General features: G+C 53.4%; 1 protein-coding gene across 1 annotated transcript; it reads left to right on the top strand.

Moving 5' to 3' along the window:
- Positions 1 to 232: 232 nt before the first annotated feature.
- LOC144487825 (uncharacterized) lies at positions 233 to 11280 on the top strand (the record flags this gene model as incomplete). Its single annotated transcript, XM_078205898.1, has 5 exons — positions 233 to 287; positions 2614 to 2814; positions 4031 to 4182; positions 5171 to 5279; positions 10376 to 11280. Coding segments are annotated over 5 exons (724 nt in total), but the record flags the coding sequence as incomplete, so codon positions are not given.
- Between the last annotated feature and the right edge of the window lie 8523 nt (positions 11281 to 19803).

The following is a 19803-nucleotide window of genomic DNA, read 5'->3' as shown; positions in this document are numbered from 1 at the left end:
TTAAACTTGCCAAGGGACAGGGAGATGTGGCGGGGAAGGGGACACTGACTGGACTGATGAACAGGAGAGTCACTGGGAAGAGTAGGTGGGCTGAATGGCCTGTGTAAGGATGGCTCGCCATCTCGTCCTCCATCTTATCTCTGTGGGAGCAGGATGTGGGGTTAAGGAAAGAGGGAAGATGTTGTCACCAGAGAGATGGACGATGCTGACTGTTCTCCTATCTTGTGGACAGATTTGGATGTGATGATGCCAGGAGGGCTGATGAACACAGGACACACAGGGAACGGGTAGGTCAACCGTAAATCGCGCACAGTTCATCGCAGCGGAGTGTTCTAGCTCTCTCCATCTCATGTACCCCACCGAGTGCGTTGCCACTGACGACAGGCACCCTTGAAACTTGGAAGCCTTGGGCCTAGATGGTCATCTCTTGCCTGACTCCCCAAACTGCTTAGAAATGGAGATTAGCACCTAACGCCTTACCCAGAAAGCAACTGCCGTGACCCACAGGCTCCCACTCCCATCTCCGAGTCATGAGAGTGCGGGTTTGGAACCCCACCGCCAGCGTGTTGAGCTCCATAACCTGGGCCCGACGCTTTTCGAAGGAGCACTGCACTGTCGGAGGGTCAGCACTGAGGAAGCGCCACACTGTCAAGGGTCGGTGCTGAGGGAGCGCCATATTGTCGGAGGGTCAGTACTGAGGGAGCGCCGCACTGTGGGAGACTCAGTGCTGAGGGAAAGGGAATGCCGCACAGTGGGAGGGTCAGTGCTGAGGGAGCGCCGCACTGTGGTAGGGTCAGTGCTGAGGGAGTGCTGCACTGTGGGTGGGTCAGTGCTGAGGGAGCGCCGCACTGTGGGAGGGTCAGTGCTGAGGGAGCGTCACACTGTGGGAGGGTCAGTGCTGAGGGAGCGCCGCACTGTCGGAGGGTCAGTGCTGAGGGAACGCCGCACTGTGGGAGGGTCAGTGCTGAGGGAACGCCGCACTGTGGGAGGGTCAGTGCTGAGGGAGCGCCGCACTGTGGGAGGGTCAGTGCTGAGGGAGCGCCGCACTGTTGGAGTGTCAGTGCTGAGGGAACGCCGCACTGTGGGAGTGTCAGTGCTGAGGGAACGCCGCACTGTGGGAGTGTCAGTGCTGAGGGAACGCCGCACTGTGGGAGGGTCAGTGCTGAGGGAGCGCCGCACTGTGGGAGGGTCAGTGCTGAGGGAGCGCCGCACTGTGGGAGGGTCAGTGCTGAGGGAGCGCCGCACTGTGGGAGGGTCAGTGCTGAGGGAGTGCCGCACTGTCAGAGTGTCAGTGCTGAGGGAGCGCCGCACTGTGGGAGTGTCAGTGCTGAGGGAGCGCCGCACTGTGGGAGGGTCAGTGCTGAGGGAGCGCCGCACTGTGGGAGGGTCAGTGCTGAGGGAGCGCCGCACTGTGGGAGGGTCAGTGCTGAGGGAGCGCTGCACTGTCGGAGTGTCAGTGCTGAGGGAGCGCCGCACGGTGGAAGGGTCAGTGCTGAGGGAGCGCCGCACTGTGGGAGTGTCAGTGCTGAGGGAGCGCCCACTGTGGGAAGGTCAGTGCTGAGGGAGCGCCGCACTGTGGGTGGGTCAGTGCTGAGGGAGCGCCGCACTGTGGGAGTGTCAGTGCTGAGGGAACGCCGCACTGTGGGAGTGTCAGTGCTGAGGGAGCGCCGCACTGTGGGAGGGTCAGTGCTGAGGGAGTGCCGCACTGTCAGAGTGTCAGTGCTGAGGGAGCGCCGCACTGTGGGAGTGTCAGTGCTGAGGGAGCGCCGCACTGTGGGAGGGTCAGTGCTGAGGGAGCGCTGCACTGTCGGAGTGTCAGTGCTGAGGGAGCGCCGCACTGTGGGAGGGTCAGTGCTGAGGGAGCGCCGCACTGTGGGAAGGTCAGTGCTGAGGGAGCGCCGCACTGTGGGTGGGTCAGTGCTGAGGGAGCGCCGCACTGTGGATGGGTCAGTGCTGAGGGAGCGCCGCACTGTGGGAGGGTCAGTGCTGAGGGAGTGCCGCACTGTGGATGGGTCAGTGCTGAGGGAGCGCTGCACTGTGGGAGGGTCAGTGCTGAGGGAGTGCTGCAAAGTCGAACGTGCTTAATTTCTGATGAGGTGTGAAATGGAGGCCTTAGCCGCCTGTTCAGGTGGATAAAATGTCGCCACTATTGGAAATGTGCAGGGGGCTGTGTTTTGGGGGGGGGTGGAGGGTGGGGAAAGGAGGGGCAGCATTCAGTAGGGTTCCTTCCTCAGTGTCCTAGGGGACCAACAATGTTCCCTCAACCGACGGCACTGAACAACAGGTGACCTCCGTCATTTAATACGCTGCTGTTTGCGGGATCTTCCTGTGCGTGAGTCGGCGGTTTCCCACTCAAAGGCAGTGACCACACATCCAAAGGTATCTAACCGGCAGCGACGCACTTTGAGATGCTCAGTGGCCGTGAGCTATGCCAGGCTAGCTTCCAATTCAGGCCTTGTAGGCCCGGACTAGACTGCTGGTTGCCATGGCTCCCAGTCCGGAAGGGAAGCCTCCGGCTAAAAAAAGGCCACTTCTTCCTCTCACCTCTGAGGAGGCACCAGGTTGACGGAGCGGGCAATAACTGGTCCCGGCGTTTGTTGTGGTTCATTTCAGGTGAGGCAAGGACAGCCACAGGGCAACGGTCATCCTCGGGGGCACGGGCACCACCGGGATCACGGGCACCCACGGGAGCATGGGCGCCACTGGGGGGACAGACACCCGCTGGACCACGCCATCTGCCACGTTCAGCCCAACCCCCGAGTGGGCGCACAGGATGCCAACAACATCACTGGGGAGATTCGCCTTCGGAGGCAGGTATGTCAACACGGGGTTGGGTGGGGGGGGCGGGGGCAGAGTTGCGGTCATAGCTGTTCAAAGATGCCAGGGGTGAAGGGGAAGAAAGTGAGTGGGGGTGGGACAGAGGTGGTGGGGGCGGGGGTGTCTCAGTGACCAGGCGACGGGGCAAGGGCTCTGGGCAGAGATCTGACCCACTACTCAAAATGTACTCCGGGATTTTGCCAACTGCCAAACTCTCCTGAGACGGTGACGTGCGGGAGAAGAGGTGACTGTCGGGTACAGAGGAAGAGGCCATTGGCCCCCTGTGGGGGAAGCTGGGGGAGGGAAGTCTCCAGCGGATTTAGTCTCCAGTTCAAATCCTCTGCCTTTCCGCTTCCGCACTGACATCTCAGAGAGGTGCGTGGAACGGGAGCTGTCACTGATAGATCATCACTCCTAACAGTTTGAGGTTACAGACAGTGTCGAGGAAGCTTTACTCTGTATCTAACCCCGTGCTGTACCTGTCCTGGGAGTGTTTGATGGGGACAGTGTAGAGGAAGCTTTACTCTGTATCTAACCCCGTGCTGTACCTGTCCTGGGAGTGTTTGATGGGGACAGTGTAGAGGAAGCTTTACTCTGTATCTAACCCCGGGCTGTACCTTTCCTGGGAGTGTTTGATGGGGACAGTGTAGAGGGAGCTTTACTCTGTATCTAACCCCGTGCTGTACCTGTCCTGTGGCTTTTGCTACCAAATAAACCTGTTGGACTTTAACCTGGTGTTGTTAAACTTCTTACTGTGTTTACTCCAGTCCAACGCCGGCATCTCCACATCGTGTTTGATGGGGACAGTGTAGAGGGAGCTTCACTCTGTATCTAACCCCGTGCTGTACCTGTCCTGGGAGTGTTTGATGGGGACAGTGTAGAGGGAGCTTTACTCTGTATCTAACCCCGTGCTGTACCTGTCCTGGGAGTGTTTGATGGGGACAGTGTAGAGGGAGCTTTACTCTGTACCTAACCCCATGCTGTACCTGTCCTGGGAGTGTTTGATGGGGACAGTGTAGAGGGAGCTTTACTCTGTATCTAACCCCGTGCTGTACCTGTCCTGGGAGTGTTTGATGGGGACAGTGTAGAGGGAGCTTTACTCTGTATCTAACCCCGTGCTGCATCTGTCCTGGGAGTGTTTGACGGGGACAGTGTAGAGGGAGCTTTACTCTGTATCTAACCCCGTGCTGTTATTAATTCTTTCATCTCACAGAGGAGTAATGGAACAGAGATCTTGTTCGATCTTCACGGGTTTCGCAGCAGTGGAAAGCCTCACGCCGTGCACGTGCATGAGTTTGGAGACTTAAGCAATGGTTGTGAATCACTGGGCGGTCATTTCAACCCACACAACATGAGGCATGGCAGGTAGGCGATTGAGGAAGGGGGCATGGTGTCTGTTTACTTATTTACCCGTGGGATGTGGGCATCACTGGCTGGGCCAGCATTTATTGCCCATCCCTGGGCAATCTGGTTCTGGAGTCACATGTCAGCCAGACCAGGGCAAGGATGGCAATTTCCTTCCCTCAAGGACCAAGTGGGTTTTTCCGACAATAGTTTCATGGTCATCAGCAGATTCTTAATTCCAAATTTTTTTATTGAATTCAAATTCCACCATCTGCCGTGGTGGGATTTGAACCCGGATCTCCAGAACATTAACCCCTAGGCCTCTGGCTATAAGCCCAGTGACTAATACCACAAGGCCACCACCTCCCCCATGTGTGAGGGGCAGTTGGTTTTGACGCTCGAGTCAGACTAGGTTGGGGAACTTTGGAATCTTATCTGCTTTCACATTGGAGAATGTTTGACAATGTTACTGCACCGGAAGAGGTCATTCGGCCCATTCACCCTGTGCTAGCCCCTTTGAACCACTGCGTCCCCCCACACACACTCCTCCCCACCCACCCATCCTTTCCTCCCGCCCCTACAGCCCTGCAAATTTTTCCCCTCCCAGTATTTATCCAATTCCTCCCTTTTCCGAGGGGGAATCTGCTCTCGGGTCGTACCATCCAGATCACAATAACTCGCTGTGCGAAAGATCCAATTTTCCTTGTCTATCCAGCCACCCGCCTCCGGCTCCCACTTCTTTTCCCCATTACCTGTTGTTACGAAGAAATACCTTCGATATGAGCGACCATTTTCTATTCGACTCCTCAGGGGCAGATGTGAATGCGAGCGATCCCGTGACCAAAGCGCCACGGGGATGATCAAACTCTTGGCATTGAGCAAGGAGGTTGTCAGGTGGTACGGAACATTCTAGATGTCTGAAGGAAGCGAGCATTTCTTCGGCAGGTGTCCCGAGCGACCTGAATATGCTTCATGTTGGTTGTGACCTTTTGGTTTTCTTTCCCCTCAGCCACGCCGGCGATTTGGGGAACTTCAGGCCCAGTCCAGATGGATCGCTGCACGAGACATTGACGCAAGTACAGCTCGGGCACCATTCGATCATCGGGCGCTCCATCGTGGTAAGCAGTACTTTGGAACGTAAAATGGGGAGTGTGCCACCTCACAACAGTCTGCCAACGACTGGACCTGGCCCGCTGAGTTAGATTCGCGGTCAGAATGTCGTGGTTTCCAACCCCCCACAACTTGACTTCGAGCCGCGATGCAAGTCCGACACTCAATTGATGCAAGAACTCAGGGAGCGCCGCACTGTGAGAGGGTCAGTGCTGAGGGAGCGCCGCACTGTGAGAGGGTCAGTGCTGAGGGAGCGCCGCACTGTGGGAGGGTCAGTGCTGAGGAAGCGCCGCACTGTGGGAGGGTCAGTGCTGAGGGAGCGCCGCACTGTGGGAGGGTCAGTGCTGAGGGAGCACCGCACTGTGGGAGGGTCAGTGCTGAGGGAGCGCCGCACTGTGGGAGGGTCAGTGCTGAGGGAGCACCGCATTGTGGGAGAGTCAGTGCTGAGGGAGCACCGCACTGGGATCTTGCTGTACGCATAATTTGCTTACGCAAGTGGATGATCTAAAGGTGCGGCAGAGACCTCAGCGGGGCTTATGTGTTTTTGAGGTCTGGAGGGTTGTAGGGCTGGAGGAGGTTACAGAGATAGGGAGGGTTGTCGGGGCCGGAGGAGGTTCAAGAGATAGGGAGGGTTGTAGGGGCTGGAGAAGGTTACAGAGAGAGGGAGGATTGTAGAGGTTGGAGGAAGTTACAGAGTTGGGGAGGGTTGTAGGGGCTGGAGGAGGTTACAGAGATTTTTGTTCGATTTAATTTGATGTATTTTTGTCACAAGTATTGGGATACAGTGAAAAGTATTGTTTCTTGCGCGCTATACAGACAAAGCATACCGTTCATAGGGAAGGAAACGAGAGAGTGCAGAATGTAGTGTTACAGTCCTAGCCAAGGTGTAGAGAAAGATCAACTTAATGCGAGGTAGGTCCATTCAAAAGTTTGATGGACTTTTGAATGGACCTACAATTAAGAAAGTCCACCAACGCCTCTACTTTCTCAGGAGACTAAGGAAATTTGGCATGTCGGCTACGACTCTCACCAACATTTACAGATGCACCATAGAAAGCATTCTTTCTGGTTGTATCACAGCTTGGTATGGCTCCTGCTCTGCCCAAGACCACAAGGAACTACAAAAGGTCATGAATGTAGCCCAGTCCATCACGCAAACCAGCCTCCCATCCATTGACTCTGTCTACACTTCCCGCTGCCTCAGCAAAGCAGCCGGCATAATTAAGGACCCCACGCACCCCGGACATTCTCTCTTAAGAACATAAGAAATAGGAGCAGGAGTAGGCCATCTAGCCCCTCGAGCCTGCCCCGCCATTCAATAAGATCATGGCTGATCTGAAGATGATCAGTTCCACTCACCCGCCTGATCCCTATAACCCCTAATTCCCTTACCGATCAGGAATCCATCTATCCGTGATTTAAACATATTCAACGAGGTAGCCTCCACCACTTCAGTGGGCAGAGAATTCCAGAGATTCACCACCCTCTGAGAGAAGAAGTTCCTCTTCAACTCTGTCCTAAACCGACCCCCCTTTATTTTGAGGCTGTGCCCTCTAGTTCTAGTTTCCTTTCTAAGTGGAAAGAATCTCTCCATCTCTACCCTATCCAGCCCCTTCATTATCTTATAGGTCTCTATAAGATCCCCCCTCAGCCTTCTAAATTCCAACAAATACAAACCCAATCTGCTCAGTCTCTCCTCATAATCAACACCCCTCATCTCTGGTATCAACCTGGTGAACCTTCTCTGCACTCCCTCCAAGGCCAATATATCCTTCTGCAAATAAGGGGACCAATACTGCACACAGTATTCCAGCTGCGGCCTCACCAATGCCCTGTACAGATGCAGCAAGACATCTCTGCTTTTATATTCTATCCCCCTTGCGATATAGGCCAACATCCCATTTGCCTTCTTGATCACCTGTTGCACCTGCAGACTGGGTTTTTGCGTCTCATGCACAAGGACCCCCAGGTCCCTCTGCACAGCAGCATGTTGTAATTTCTTTCCATTTAGATAATAATCCGATTTGCTATTATTTCTTCCAAAGTGAATAACCTCGCATTTGTTAACGTTATACTCCATCTGCCAGATCCTCGCCCACTCACTCAGCCTGTCCAAATCTCTCTGCAGACCTTCTACGCCCTCCACGCGATTCACTTTTCCACTTACCTTTGTGTCGTCTGCAAACTTTGTTACCCTACACTCAGTCCCCTCCTCCAGATCGTCTATATAAATGGTAAATAGTTGAAGCCCCAGTACCGATCCCTGCGGCACGCCACTAGTTACCATGCCAACCAGAAAAGCACCCATTTATTCCGACTCTCTGCTTCCTGTCGGATAGCCAATCCCCAATCCACGCTAACACCCTACCCCCAACTCCGTGTGACCCAATCTTCTTCAGCAACCTTTTGTGAGGCACCTTATCAAACGCCTTTTGGAAATCCAAAAACACCGCATCCACCAGTTCCCCTCCGTCAACCGCACTAGTCGCATCTTCATAAAAATCCAACAAGTTCGTCAAGCACGACTTTCCCCTCATGAATCCATGCTGCGTCTGCTTAATCGAACCATTCTTATCCAGATGGCCTGCTATTTCTTCTTTAATGATGGATTCCAGCATTTTCCCAACTACAGACGTTAAGCTAACTGGCCTGTAGTTACCCGCCTTTTGTCTATTTCCTTTTTTAAACAGCGGCGTAACATTAGGCGTTTTCCAATCCGCCGGCACTACCCCAGAATCCAACGAATTTTGATAAATAACCACTAACGCATCCGCTATTACCTCTGACATTTCTTTCAGTACCCTGGGATGCATTCCATCTGGGCCCGGGGACTTGTCCACCTTCAGTCCCGTTAGTCTACCAAGCACTGCCTCCCTGGTAACATTAATTGTATTGCGTACCTCTCCTCCTACCAACCCTCTATCGTTAATATTCGGTAAACTATTTGTGTCTTCCACCGTGAAGACCGACACAAAAAACGTATTTAAAGTTTCAGCCATTTCCTCATTTCCCACTATTAAATCCCCCCTCTCGTCCTCCAAGGGTCCAACATTCACTTTTGCTACTCTATTCCTTTTTATATATTTGTAAAAGCTTTTACTATCATTTTTTATATTTAGAGCTAGCCTAGCTTTATAACCTATCTTTCCTTTCTTTATCGCTTTCTTAGTCGTTCTTTATTGTTTCTTAAAGTTTTCCCAATCTTCCAATTCTCCACTATTTTTGGCCACTCTGTACGCATCGGTCTTTAATTTAATACTCTCCTTAATTTCCTTCGTTATCCACGGCAGGTTATCCCTTTTCTTACAACCCTTCTTTATCACCGGAATATATTGTTGCTGAGTACTGAAAAGGATCTCCTTAAAAATCCTCCACTGTTCCTCAGCTGTCCTACCTACCAGTCTGCTCTCCCAGTCCACCTTAACCAATTCAGCCCTCATCCTATCGTTCAAACAGAGGGAAGGACCTTCTTCCATTGGGAAAAAGCTACAAAAGTCTGAGGTCACATACCAACTGACTAACGAACAGCTTTCTTAACTATCTTGTCGGCATGGAGGGACCAGGACAGGTCATTGGTGATCTAGACAGCTAAAGATCTCGACCCTTTCTACTTCATCCCCGTTGATGTAGACAGGGGCATGTTCTCCTTTACGCTTCCTGAAGTCCTGAAGTCGATGACAATCTGCTTCATTTTGTTGACATTGAGGGAGAGATTATTGTCACCGCACCAGTTCACCAGATTCTCTATCTCATTCCTGCCTCGTCATTGTTTGAGATCCGACCCACTACGGTGGTGCCGTCAGCAAACTTGAAAATCGAATTGGAGGGGAATTTGGCCGCACAGTCATCGTGTATAAGGAGTATAGTAGGGGGCTGAGAACACAGCCTTGTGGGGCACCGGTGTTGAGGATGATCGTGGAAGGGGTGTCGTTGCCTATCCTTACTGATTGTGGTCTGTGAGTTAGGAAGTTCAGGATCCAGTCACATAGGGAAAAGCCGCGGCCCAGACCACGGAAGTTGGAGATGAGTTTTGTAGGAATAATGGTGTTGAAGCCTGAGCTATAGTCAATAAATAGGAGTCTGACATAGGTGTCCTTGTTATCTAGGTGTTCCAGGGTTGAGTTTAGGGCCAGGGAGATGGTGTCTGCTGTGGACCTGTTGTGGCCAGGACATTGGGAGGCTTAGGAAGAGATAGGGAGAGTTGTAGGGGCTGGAGGAGGTTACAGAGATAGGCAGAGTTGTAGGGGCTGGAGGAGGTTATAGAGATGGGGAGGGTTGTAGAGGCTGAAGAAGGCTACAGAGATAGGGAGGGTTGTAGGGGCTGGAGGAGGTTACAGAGATAGGCAGAGTTGTAGGGGCTGGAGGAGGTTATAGAGATGGGGAGGGTTGTAGAGGCTGAAGAAGGCTACAGAGATAGGGAGGGTTGTAGGGGCTGGAGGAGGTTACAGAGATAGGGAGGGTTGTGAGGGCTGGAGGAGGTTACAGAGATAGGCAGAGTTGTGGGGGCTGGAGGAGGTTATAGAGATAGGGAGAGTTGTAGGGGCTGGAGGAGGTTACAGAGATAGGCAGAGTTGTAGGGGCTGGAGGAGGTTATAGAGATGGGGAGGGTTGTAGAGGCTGAAGAAGGCTACAGTGATAGGAAGGGTTGTAGGGGCTGGAGGAGGTTACAGAGATAGGGAGGGTTGTAAGGGCTGGAGGAGGTTTCAGAGATAGGGAGGTTGTAGAGGCTGAAGAAGGCTACAGAGATAGGGAACCAGAGCAGGCGAGGGGGCAGGGAGGGGGGGCAGGGTGGGGGATGTGGGTGGGGGGGGCAGGGTGATGGGACAGAGTGGGGGATGTGGGTGGGAGTTAGGGTGAGGGAGCAGGGTTGGGGGCAGGGTGGTGGTGAGAGGACAGGGTGAGGGGTAGGTGGGCAGGTTGGGGGTGTGTGGGTAAGGGGGCAGGGTTGGGGCAGGATGGCAGTGAGGGTGCAGGGTGAGGGGTGATGTATGGAAGGGTTTTGGTGAGGGTTTGGGAATGGCGTCTCAAACATGCGTCTGGTGATCCAATTCCAATTCCAATTCCAATGCTCTTCCCCATCTCTCTCCTTCCATGTTGGCTGCAGATCCATGAGAATGAAGATGACCTGGGTCACCTTGACAACCCCGGGAGTCTGGTCCACGGGAACGCCGGGCAGCGGTTAGCTTGCTGCGTGATCGGAGTCTCCTCTGGAAGAGGCTGGCCCAATGCTGGCCATTCACCACTGATGGGCAACGCGAACTCCGAGCTCAGGGAGCAAGCTGGGGGACCCCAGCGACGCAGGAGGGAATGAGTGGGCGGGGGCCGGCGGGGGGGGGGGGGGGGGGTGGGAATTGGCATTGGAGGTTTGTCGGAGTGACTCCGTGGCATTGCTCCCGGTGCGAGGGTTCATTAATCGACACTGAGTGGGATTGGGATGCAGGGGTGGGATTTACGTCGGAGTGACTCCGTGGCATTGCTCCCGATTATTCGTCTCTGAGGGGGATTGGGTGGCAGGGATGGGCAGGTTGTCATGAGGGCCTCTGTGGCATTGCTCATTGTGGGAGAGGTGATTAACTGGAAGAGGGTAGGGCAGATGTCTGGGGGTGATCGAGGACGGCAACCCGTGGTTTTGGTGATGGGAGGAGGTGTGGCTGAGATGGCATTGTCAGGAAGATGGAAGTGGGTTGCGAGGGGATGCAGTAGAAAGGAACACCCCCAAAGGGGGCATCTACGCCAAATCCATGGAAGGGTTCACCCCAAGGCATGACATCAGCAATGGGTGAACTTCCACCGACCTTTGACACACGGCCTCAACAAGGGGCTGAATGACAACAACTCCATTCTCCTGAACAAACAACAGTGAAAGGAGTCTGGGGCCTCCCGTTTCCAGGGCAACACCAACAAGACGCCAGCTTCGGTTTTAGACGAGTACTTGTGATCCCGTTTTCCAACTCCCCGCCTCAAGGAGTTATCGTTCTGAAAAAACAATAAAACTCCCACAATCAGAAACCGTTGACCTGTTTATTACTCAAACATGTGGGGACACTGTAGAGGGAGCTTTACTCTGTATCTAACCCCGTGCTGTACCTGTCCTGGGAGTGTTTGATGGGGACAGTGTAGAGGGAGCTTTACTCTGTATCTAACCCCGTGCTGTACCTTTCCTGGGAGTGTTTGATGGGGACAGTGTAGAGGAAGCTTTATTCTGTATCTAACCCCGTGCTGTACCTTTCCTGGGAGTGTTTGATGGGGACAGTGTAGAGGAAGCTTTCCTCTGTATCTAACCCCGTGCTGTACCTGTCCTGGAAGTGTTTGATGGGGGACAGTGTAGAGGGAGCTTTACTCTGTATCTAACCCCGTGCTGTACCTGTCCTGGGAGTGTTTGATGGGGACAGTGTAGAGGGAGCTTTACACTGTATTTAACCCCGTGCTGTACCTGTCCTGGGAGTGTTTGATGGGGACAGTGTAGAGGAAGCTTTATTCTGTATCTAACCCCGTGCTGTACCTTTCCTGGGAGTGTTTGATGGGGACAGTGTAGAGGGAGCTTTACTCTGTATCTAACCCCGTGCTGTACCTTTCCTGGGAGTGTTTGATGGGGACAGTGTAGAGGGAGCTTTACTCTGTATCTAACCCCGTGCTGTACCTTTCCTGGGAGTGTTTGATGGGGACAGTGTAGAGGGTGCTTTACTCTGTACCTAACTGATGCGCGTTATCAAACACGAGGCTAGATGCTCGGGAAATAAAGGCTTTTATTTACTGTAATGAAGCAGCCAATAATTATATACACGATCCCAGACTGAGGGGTCCCAGCCAGAGCAGGGACCTTTATACCTCTCCCAGGAGGCGGAGCCCGACTGGGATGTACCACAACACTACAGTACAAAGGTGTAACAACCCCACCCTAACCCCAACAGCAACAAGTAACACAACCCAACAGTAACATATGTATATCCTTGTAGTACTGGCCAGACCCTGGCTCAGTACTATCCAGTGGGAACCAACGATGGTTCACCACATTCACCCCTCCTTTGAGAACAAAGGCCGGCGGGGTACAAAAAAAACAGAATAAAGTGTCATTAGTCTATAAGTTCAGACGGTCAGGGGGACCGCACCGTCGTTGTGACCTCCTCAATACCGGCGGTGACACCGGAGTAGGCACTTGCGGTGGCGTTCTCCCCAAGGCGGCGTCCAGCTGTTCTTCCACGGACACACAGGCCAGTTGACCCTGAGGTGACGGTAGTCCATGGGGTCCTGACACGCCCTGCAGTGGCGACCATCCTCTGGACTCAGGCAAGCTGTACACGGGAGTAAAAGGGTTAAGCAATGGTCCCGATGCTGCCCGCGCCGTGTCCGGGGGAGAAACAAGAGTTAAGGGGTTTGTAACAAGGGGTATGGGAGCGACAGGGGTTGCTACGTCCCCTGCTGGCGCCAGGTCTTGGATCGAGACCGTGTCCTCTCGCCCGTCAGGGTATGCCACATAGGCATACTGAGGGTTGGCGTGCAGGAGATGGACCTGTTCGACCAACGGGTCGGACTTGCGGGCCCTTACATGTCGCCGCAGGAGGACAGGTCCTGAGTACGTCAACCAAAACGGTAATGAGGTCCCCGAGGAAGACTTCCGAGGGAATGAAAACATCCTCTCATGGGGAGTAGCATTGGTTGCCGTACACAGGAGGGAGCGAATAGAATGGAGCGCATCAGGGAGCACCTCTTGCCAACGGGAGACTGGAAGACTTTTTGACTTCAACGCCAGTAAGACAGCCTTCCAGACTGTAGCATTCTCACGTTCCACCTGTCCGTTACCCCTAGGGTTGTAGCTCGTGGTCCTACTAGAGGCAATCCCGTATGAGAGCAGGAATTGCCTCAAGTCATCGCTCATGAACGACGAGCCCCTGTCGCTATGGATGTAGCCGGGGTACCCGAACTGGGTAAAGAGATCACGGAATGCCTTGATCACCGTGGCAGCGGATGTATCAGAGCAGGGAACAACAAAAGGGAACCTAGAGTACTCGTCAATGATATTGAGGAAGTACACATTCCGATCTGTTGAGGGAAGGGGGCCCTTAAAATCGACACTCAGTCTCTCGAAGGGACGAGTGGCCTTGACTAAATGTGCCCGGTCAGGTCGGTAAAAGTGCGGTTTGCATTCCGCGCAAACCCGACAGCTTCTTGTTACAGACCTGACGTCCTCCACCAAGTAGGGCAGGTTGCGGGCTTTTATAAAGTGGTAGAGCCGAGTGACCCCAGGATGGCATAGGTCATTATGGAGAGCCTGCAAACGGTCCTCCTGTATACTGGCGCATGTTCCACGCGACAGGGCATCCGAGGACTCATTGAGTTTCCCTGGACGGTACATGATGTCGTAGTTATAGGTGGAGAGTTCAATTCTCCACCGCAAGATCTTGTCATTCTTGATCTTGCCCCTCTGCGTGTTATTAAACATGAACGCCACGGACCGCTGGTCCGTGATCAGGGTGAACCGTTTTCTCGCCAAGTAATGGCGCCAGTGCCTGACAGCCTCCACAATGGCCTGGGCCTCCTTTTCCACCGCTGAATGCCGGATTTCGGGGCCTTGGAGGGTGCGGGAAAAAAATGCGACGGGCCTGCCCGCCTGGTTAAGTGTGGCGGCCAGGGCGAAATCAGATGCATCGCTCTCCACCTGAAAGGGGATGGACTCGTCAACAGCGTGCATCGTAGCTTTCGCGATGTCGGCTTTTAATTTATCGAAGGCCAATCGGGCTTCCGGCGTTAGGGGAAAAGTCGTGGACTTAATGAGCGGACGGGCTTTGTCCGCGTAATTGGGAACCCACTGCGCATAATAAGAAGCCTAAGCATCTTCTCAGTGCTTTTGCACTAGTGGGCAAGGGAAGTTCAGAAAGGGGGCGCATACGGTCTGGATCAGGGCCAATGACCCCGTTTTCCACCACGTATCCGAGGATGGCTAAACGGCACGTACGAAACACACACTTCTCCCTGTTGTAGGTCAGGTTCAGGCGAGATGCAGTGCGTAGGAAATTCAGGAGATTCGTGTCGTGGTCCTGCTGGTCATGGCCACAAATGGTGACATTATCCAGGTACGGGAAGGTAGCCCGCAGCCCGTTCTGGTCCACCATTCGGTCCATAGCACGCTGGAAGACCGAGACCCCATTGGTGACACCAAAGGGAACCCTGAGAAAGTGATACAAGTGACCATCCGCCTCAAAAGCCGTGTATTGTCGGGGTCCTCTGGGCGAATGGGGAGTTGGTGGTAGGCAGACTTGAGGTCTATGGTGGAGAACACCTGGTACTGCGCAATCTGATTGACCATATCAGATATGCGCGGGAGTGGATACGCATCCAGCTGCGTGTATCGATTAATGGTCTGACTGTAGTCGATGACCATCCGGGGTTTGTTCCCACTCTTGACCACCACGACCTGCGCCCTCCACGGACTAGCGCTGGGTTGTATGATCCTTTCTTTGAGGAGCCGCTGAACCTCAGATCTAATGAAGATCCGATCCTCAGCGCTGTAACGCCTACTCTTAGTCGCGATGGGCTTGCAGCCTGGCACAAGATTCTGGAACAGGGAGGGTGTGGTGATCTTCAGCGTCGAGAGGCTACAGGCGGGGCGCATTGGGCAATTTGGAGGCTGCTGCTGTTCTCCCACTGCCAGTGAAGGGAGTGGCCCACCGTACTGTAGGGTTACACTCCTCAAGTGGACCATGAAGTTTAGTCCGAGAAGTATTGGCGCGCAAAGGTACGGCAACACTAGGAGCTTGAAACGCTCGTAAACTGTGCCTTGCACCGTCAAAGTTACCACGCAACTCCCTAGCACGGTGACAGACCGGGACCTCGATGCCATAGAGATTGTCTGTTTGGCAGGTTGAATCCGGAGTCCACACCGCTTCACAGTGTCTGGGTGGATAAAGCTCTCAGTGCTCCCGCTGTCAAACAGACAATAAATCACGTGGTCATTTACCTGGATGTTCATCATAGATTTGTCAAGTCTATGAGGCTTGGCCTGGTCCAGGATGATCGACGCCACCGTTGGTTCATGAGCGCCGCTGCAGGCAGCTGAAATCGACGAGGAGGACCCCTGCTGGTCGTTCGCGGTCGGTGCCGACCAACATGGCCGCTCCCATAGGTCGCACGTGGGTGATGGCGCCAAACTCAGCGATCCCTGGTGGTCACACACCTCCGACTCCGTCGACCGTAATGGCGTCGTCCTGGCCTCGCACGTGGACGAACCCCTCGATGATTTCGACGACGAAGAGCCGAGCTCTGAAGAATCGCAGGCCGCACTGCCGTTCCTAGATTTAGATCGGCACACTTTCGAATAGTGCCCTTTCTTACCGCAGGCGGAGCACAACACAGCCTTAGCGGGACACCGTTGCCGAGTATGCTTCGCTCCCCCACAGAAGTAACACCGCGGGCCGCCCGGAGCTGCTGCCGTCGTCTGGCCCGAGTGTGAGCACGCCATTACGCAGCATTTCGAACCCGAGGGACGAGGAGGGATAGGCGACTGCTCCTGCCACGTTGTCTCCACGTGGTCTTCCGGATACAATACTAAGCTTTTGGAGGCCGTCTCCAGCATCTCCGCTAGCTCGATTGCCTGAGTAAGGTCAAGGTTACCTTTCTCCAATAGTTAAAGTCGAATGTACGACGATCCGACTCCGGCCACAAACGCATCTCGGGCGAGGTCGTTCATGCTCTGCTCAACCGACACAGCTTTGCAGTTACAGCCCCTGGCTAGCTGTAGGAGCTCGTTCGCATATTCCTCCATCGTTTCGCCAGACTGCCGTCGTCGAGTGGCTAGGAGGTAACGAGCGTGTATTTCATTGGGCGGTTTGATATAACGCTTCTTCAGAAGCTCGAGGGCCTTTGTGTAATCGGTGGCCGCACGGATCGCGAGGTAGACAGTGTCGCTTACCCTCGCATGGAGGACACGGAGTCTGTCATCATCTGTGGTGACCGCTGCGGAGGCTGCCAGGTAGTCTTCGACGCACTTCAGCCAGTGGTCGAAGGTGTTAGAGGCGCCCAGCGGACGTGGATCTATTGTAAGGCGTTCCGGCTTCAGGATCTGCTCCATACTCTTTTTTTTTTCTTCGACGAGAGTTTAACAACTGTAAATAAAATTGATGCGCGTTATCAAACACGAGGCTAGATGCTCGGGAAATAAAGGCTTTTATTTACTGTAATGAAGCAGCCAATAATTATATACACGATCCCAGACTGAGGGGCACAGCCAGAGCAGGGACCTTTATACCTCTCCCAGGAGGCAGAGCCCGACTGGGATGTACCACAACACGACAGTACAAAGGTGTAACAACCCCACCCTAACCCCAACAGCAACAAGTAGCACAACCCAAAGTAACATATGTATATCCTTGTAGTACTGGCCAGACCCTGGCTCAGTACTATCCAGTGGGAACCAACGATGGTTCACCACACTAACCCCGTGCTGTACCTGTCCTGGGAGTGTTTGATGGGGACAGTGTAGAGGGAGCTTTACTCTGTATTTAACCCCGTGCTGTACCTGTCCTGGGAGTGTTTGATGGGGACAGTGTAGAGGGAGCTTTACTCTGTATCTAACCCCGTGCTGTACCTGTCCTGGGAGTGTTTGATGGGGACAGTGTAGAGGGAGCTTTACTCTGTATTTAACCCCGTGCTGTACCTGTCCTGGGAGTGTTTGATGGGGACAGTGTAGAGGAAGCTTTAGTCTGTATCTAACCCCGTGCTGTACCTTTCCTGGGAGTGTTTGATGGGGACAGTGTAGAGGGAGCTTTACTCTGTATTTAACCCCGTGCTGTACCTGTCCTGGGAGTGTTTGATGGGGACAGTGTAGAGGAAGCTTTACTCTGTATCTAACCCCGTGCTGTCCCTGTCCTGGGAGTGTTTGATGGGGACAGTGTAGAGGGGGCTTTACTCTGTATCTAACCCCGTGCTGTCCCTGTCCTAGGAGTGTTTGATGGGGACAGTGTAGAGGGAGCTTTACTCTGTATCTAACCCCGTGCTGTACCTGTCCTGGGAGTGTTTGATGGGGACAGTGTAGAGGGAGCTTTACTCTGTATCTAACCCCGTGCTGTACCTGTCCGGGGTGTGTTTGATGGGGACAGTGTAGAGAGAGCTTTACTCTGTATCTAACCCCGTGCTGTACCTGTCCTGGGAGTGTTTGATGGGGACAGTGTAGAGGGAGCTTTACTCTGTATCTAACCCCGTGCTGTACCTGTCCTGGGAGTGTTTGATGGGGACAGTGTAGAGGGAGCTTTACTTTGTATCTAACCCCGTGCTGTACCTGTCCTGGGAGTGTTTGATGGGGACAGTGTAGAGGGAGCTTTACTCTGTATCTAACCCCGTGCTGTACCTGTCCTGGGAGTGTTTTATGGGGACAGTGTAGAGGGAACTTTACTCTGTATCTAACCCCGTGCTGTACCTGTCTTTGGGAGTGTTTGATGGGGACAGTGTAGAGGGAGCTTTACTCTGTATCTAACCCCGTGCTGTACCTGTCCTGGGAGTGTTTGATGGGGACAGTGTAGAGGGAGCTTTACTCTGTATCTAACCCCGTGCTGTACCTGTCCTGGGAGTGTTTGATGGGGACAGTGTAGAGGGAACTTTACTCTGTATCTAACCCCGTGCTGTACCTGTCTTTGGGAGTGTTTGATGGGGACAGTGTAGAGGGAACTTTACTCTGTATCTAACCCCGTGCTGTACCTGTCTTTGGGAGTGATTGATGGGGACAGTGTAGAGGGAGCTTTACTCTGTATCTAACCCCGTGCTGTACCTGTCCTGGGAGTGTTTGATGGGGACAGTGTAGAGGGAGCTTTACTCTGTATCTAACCCCGTGCTGTACCTGTCCTGGGAGTGTTTGATGGGGACAGTGTAGAGGGAGCTTTACTCTGTATCTAACCCCGTGCTGTACCTGTCCTGGGAGTGTTTGATGGGGACAGTGTAGAGGGAACTTTACTCTGTATCTAACCCCGTGCTGTACCTGTCTTTGGGAGTGTTTGATGGGGACAGTGTAGAGGGAGCTTTACTCTGTATCTAACCCCGTGCTGTCCCTGTCCTGGGAGTGTTTGATGGGGACAGTGTAGAGGGAGCTTTACTCTGTATCTAACCCCATGCTGTACCTGTCCTGGGAGTGTTTGATGGGGGCACTGTAGAGGGAGCTTTACTCTGTATCTAACCCCGAGCTGTACCTGTCCTGGGAGTGTTTGATGGGGACAGTGTAGAGGGAGCTTTACTCTGTATCTCACCCCGTGCTGTCCCTGTCCTGGGAGTGTTTGATGGGGACAGTGTAGAGGAAGCTTTACTCTGTATCTAACCCCGTGCTGTACCTTTCCTGGGAGTGTTTGATGGGGACAGTGTAGAGGGAGCTTTACTCTGTATTTAACCCCGTGCTGTACCTGTCCTGGGAGTGTTTGATGGGGACAGTGTAGAGGAAGCTTTACTCTGTATCTAACCCCGTGCTGTCCCTGTCCTGGGAGTGTTTGATGGGGACAGTGTAGAGGGGGCTTTACTCTGTATCTAACCCCGTGCTGTCCCTGTCCTAGGAGTGTTTGATGGGGACAGTGTAGAGGGAGCTTTACTCCGTATCTAACCCCGTGCTGTACCTGTCCTGGGAGTGTTTGATGGGGACAGTGTAGAGGGAGCTTTACTCTGTATCTAACCCCGTGCTGTACCTGTCCGGGGTGTGTTTGATGGGGACAGTGTAGAGAGAGCTTTACTCTGTATCTAACCCCGTGCTGTACCTGTCCTGGGAGTGTTTGATGGGGACAGTGTAGAGGGAGCTTTACTCTGTATCTAACCCCGTGCTGTACCTGTCCTGGGAGTGTTTGATGGGGACAGTGTAGAGGGAGCTTTACTTTGTATCTAACCCCGTGCTGTACCTGTCCTGGGAGTGTTTGATGGGGACAGTGTAGAGGGAGCTTTACTCTGTATCTAACCCCGTGCTGTACCTGTCCTGGGAGTGTTTTATGGGGACAGTGTAGAGGGAACTTTACTCTGTATCTAACCCCGTGCTGTACCTGTCTTTGGGAGTGTTTGATGGGGACAGTGTAGAGGGAGCTTTACTCTGTATCTAACCCCGTGCTGTACCTGTCCTGGGAGTGTTTGATGGGGACAGTGTAGAGGGAGCTTTACTCTGTATCTAACCCCGTGCTGTACCTGTCCTGGGAGTGTTTGATGGGGACAGTGTAGAGGGAACTTTACTCTGTATCTAACCCCGTGCTGTACCTGTCTTTGGGAGTGTTTGATGGGGACAGTGTAGAGGGAACTTTACTCTGTATCTAACCCCGTGCTGTACCTGTCTTTGGGAGTGATTGATGGGGACAGTGTAGAGGGAGCTTTACTCTGTATCTAACCCCGTGCTGTACCTGTCCTGGGAGTGTTTGATGGGGACAGTGTAGAGGGAGCTTTACTCTGTATCTAACCCCGTGCTGTACCTGTCCTGGGAGTGTTTGATGGGGACAGTGTAGAGGGAGCTTTACTCTGTATCTAACCCCGTGCTGTACCTGTCCTGGGAGTGTTTGATGGGGACAGTGTAGAGGGAACTTTACT

This window comes from Mustelus asterias, unplaced genomic scaffold, assembly GCF_964213995.1.
Source record: "Mustelus asterias unplaced genomic scaffold, sMusAst1.hap1.1 HAP1_SCAFFOLD_1063, whole genome shotgun sequence".
In the NCBI taxonomy this organism is placed as follows: domain Eukaryota; kingdom Metazoa; phylum Chordata; class Chondrichthyes; order Carcharhiniformes; family Triakidae; genus Mustelus; species Mustelus asterias.
The sequence above is the reverse complement of the archived record's forward strand: the minus strand, read 5'-3'. Positions and strand labels throughout refer to the sequence as shown.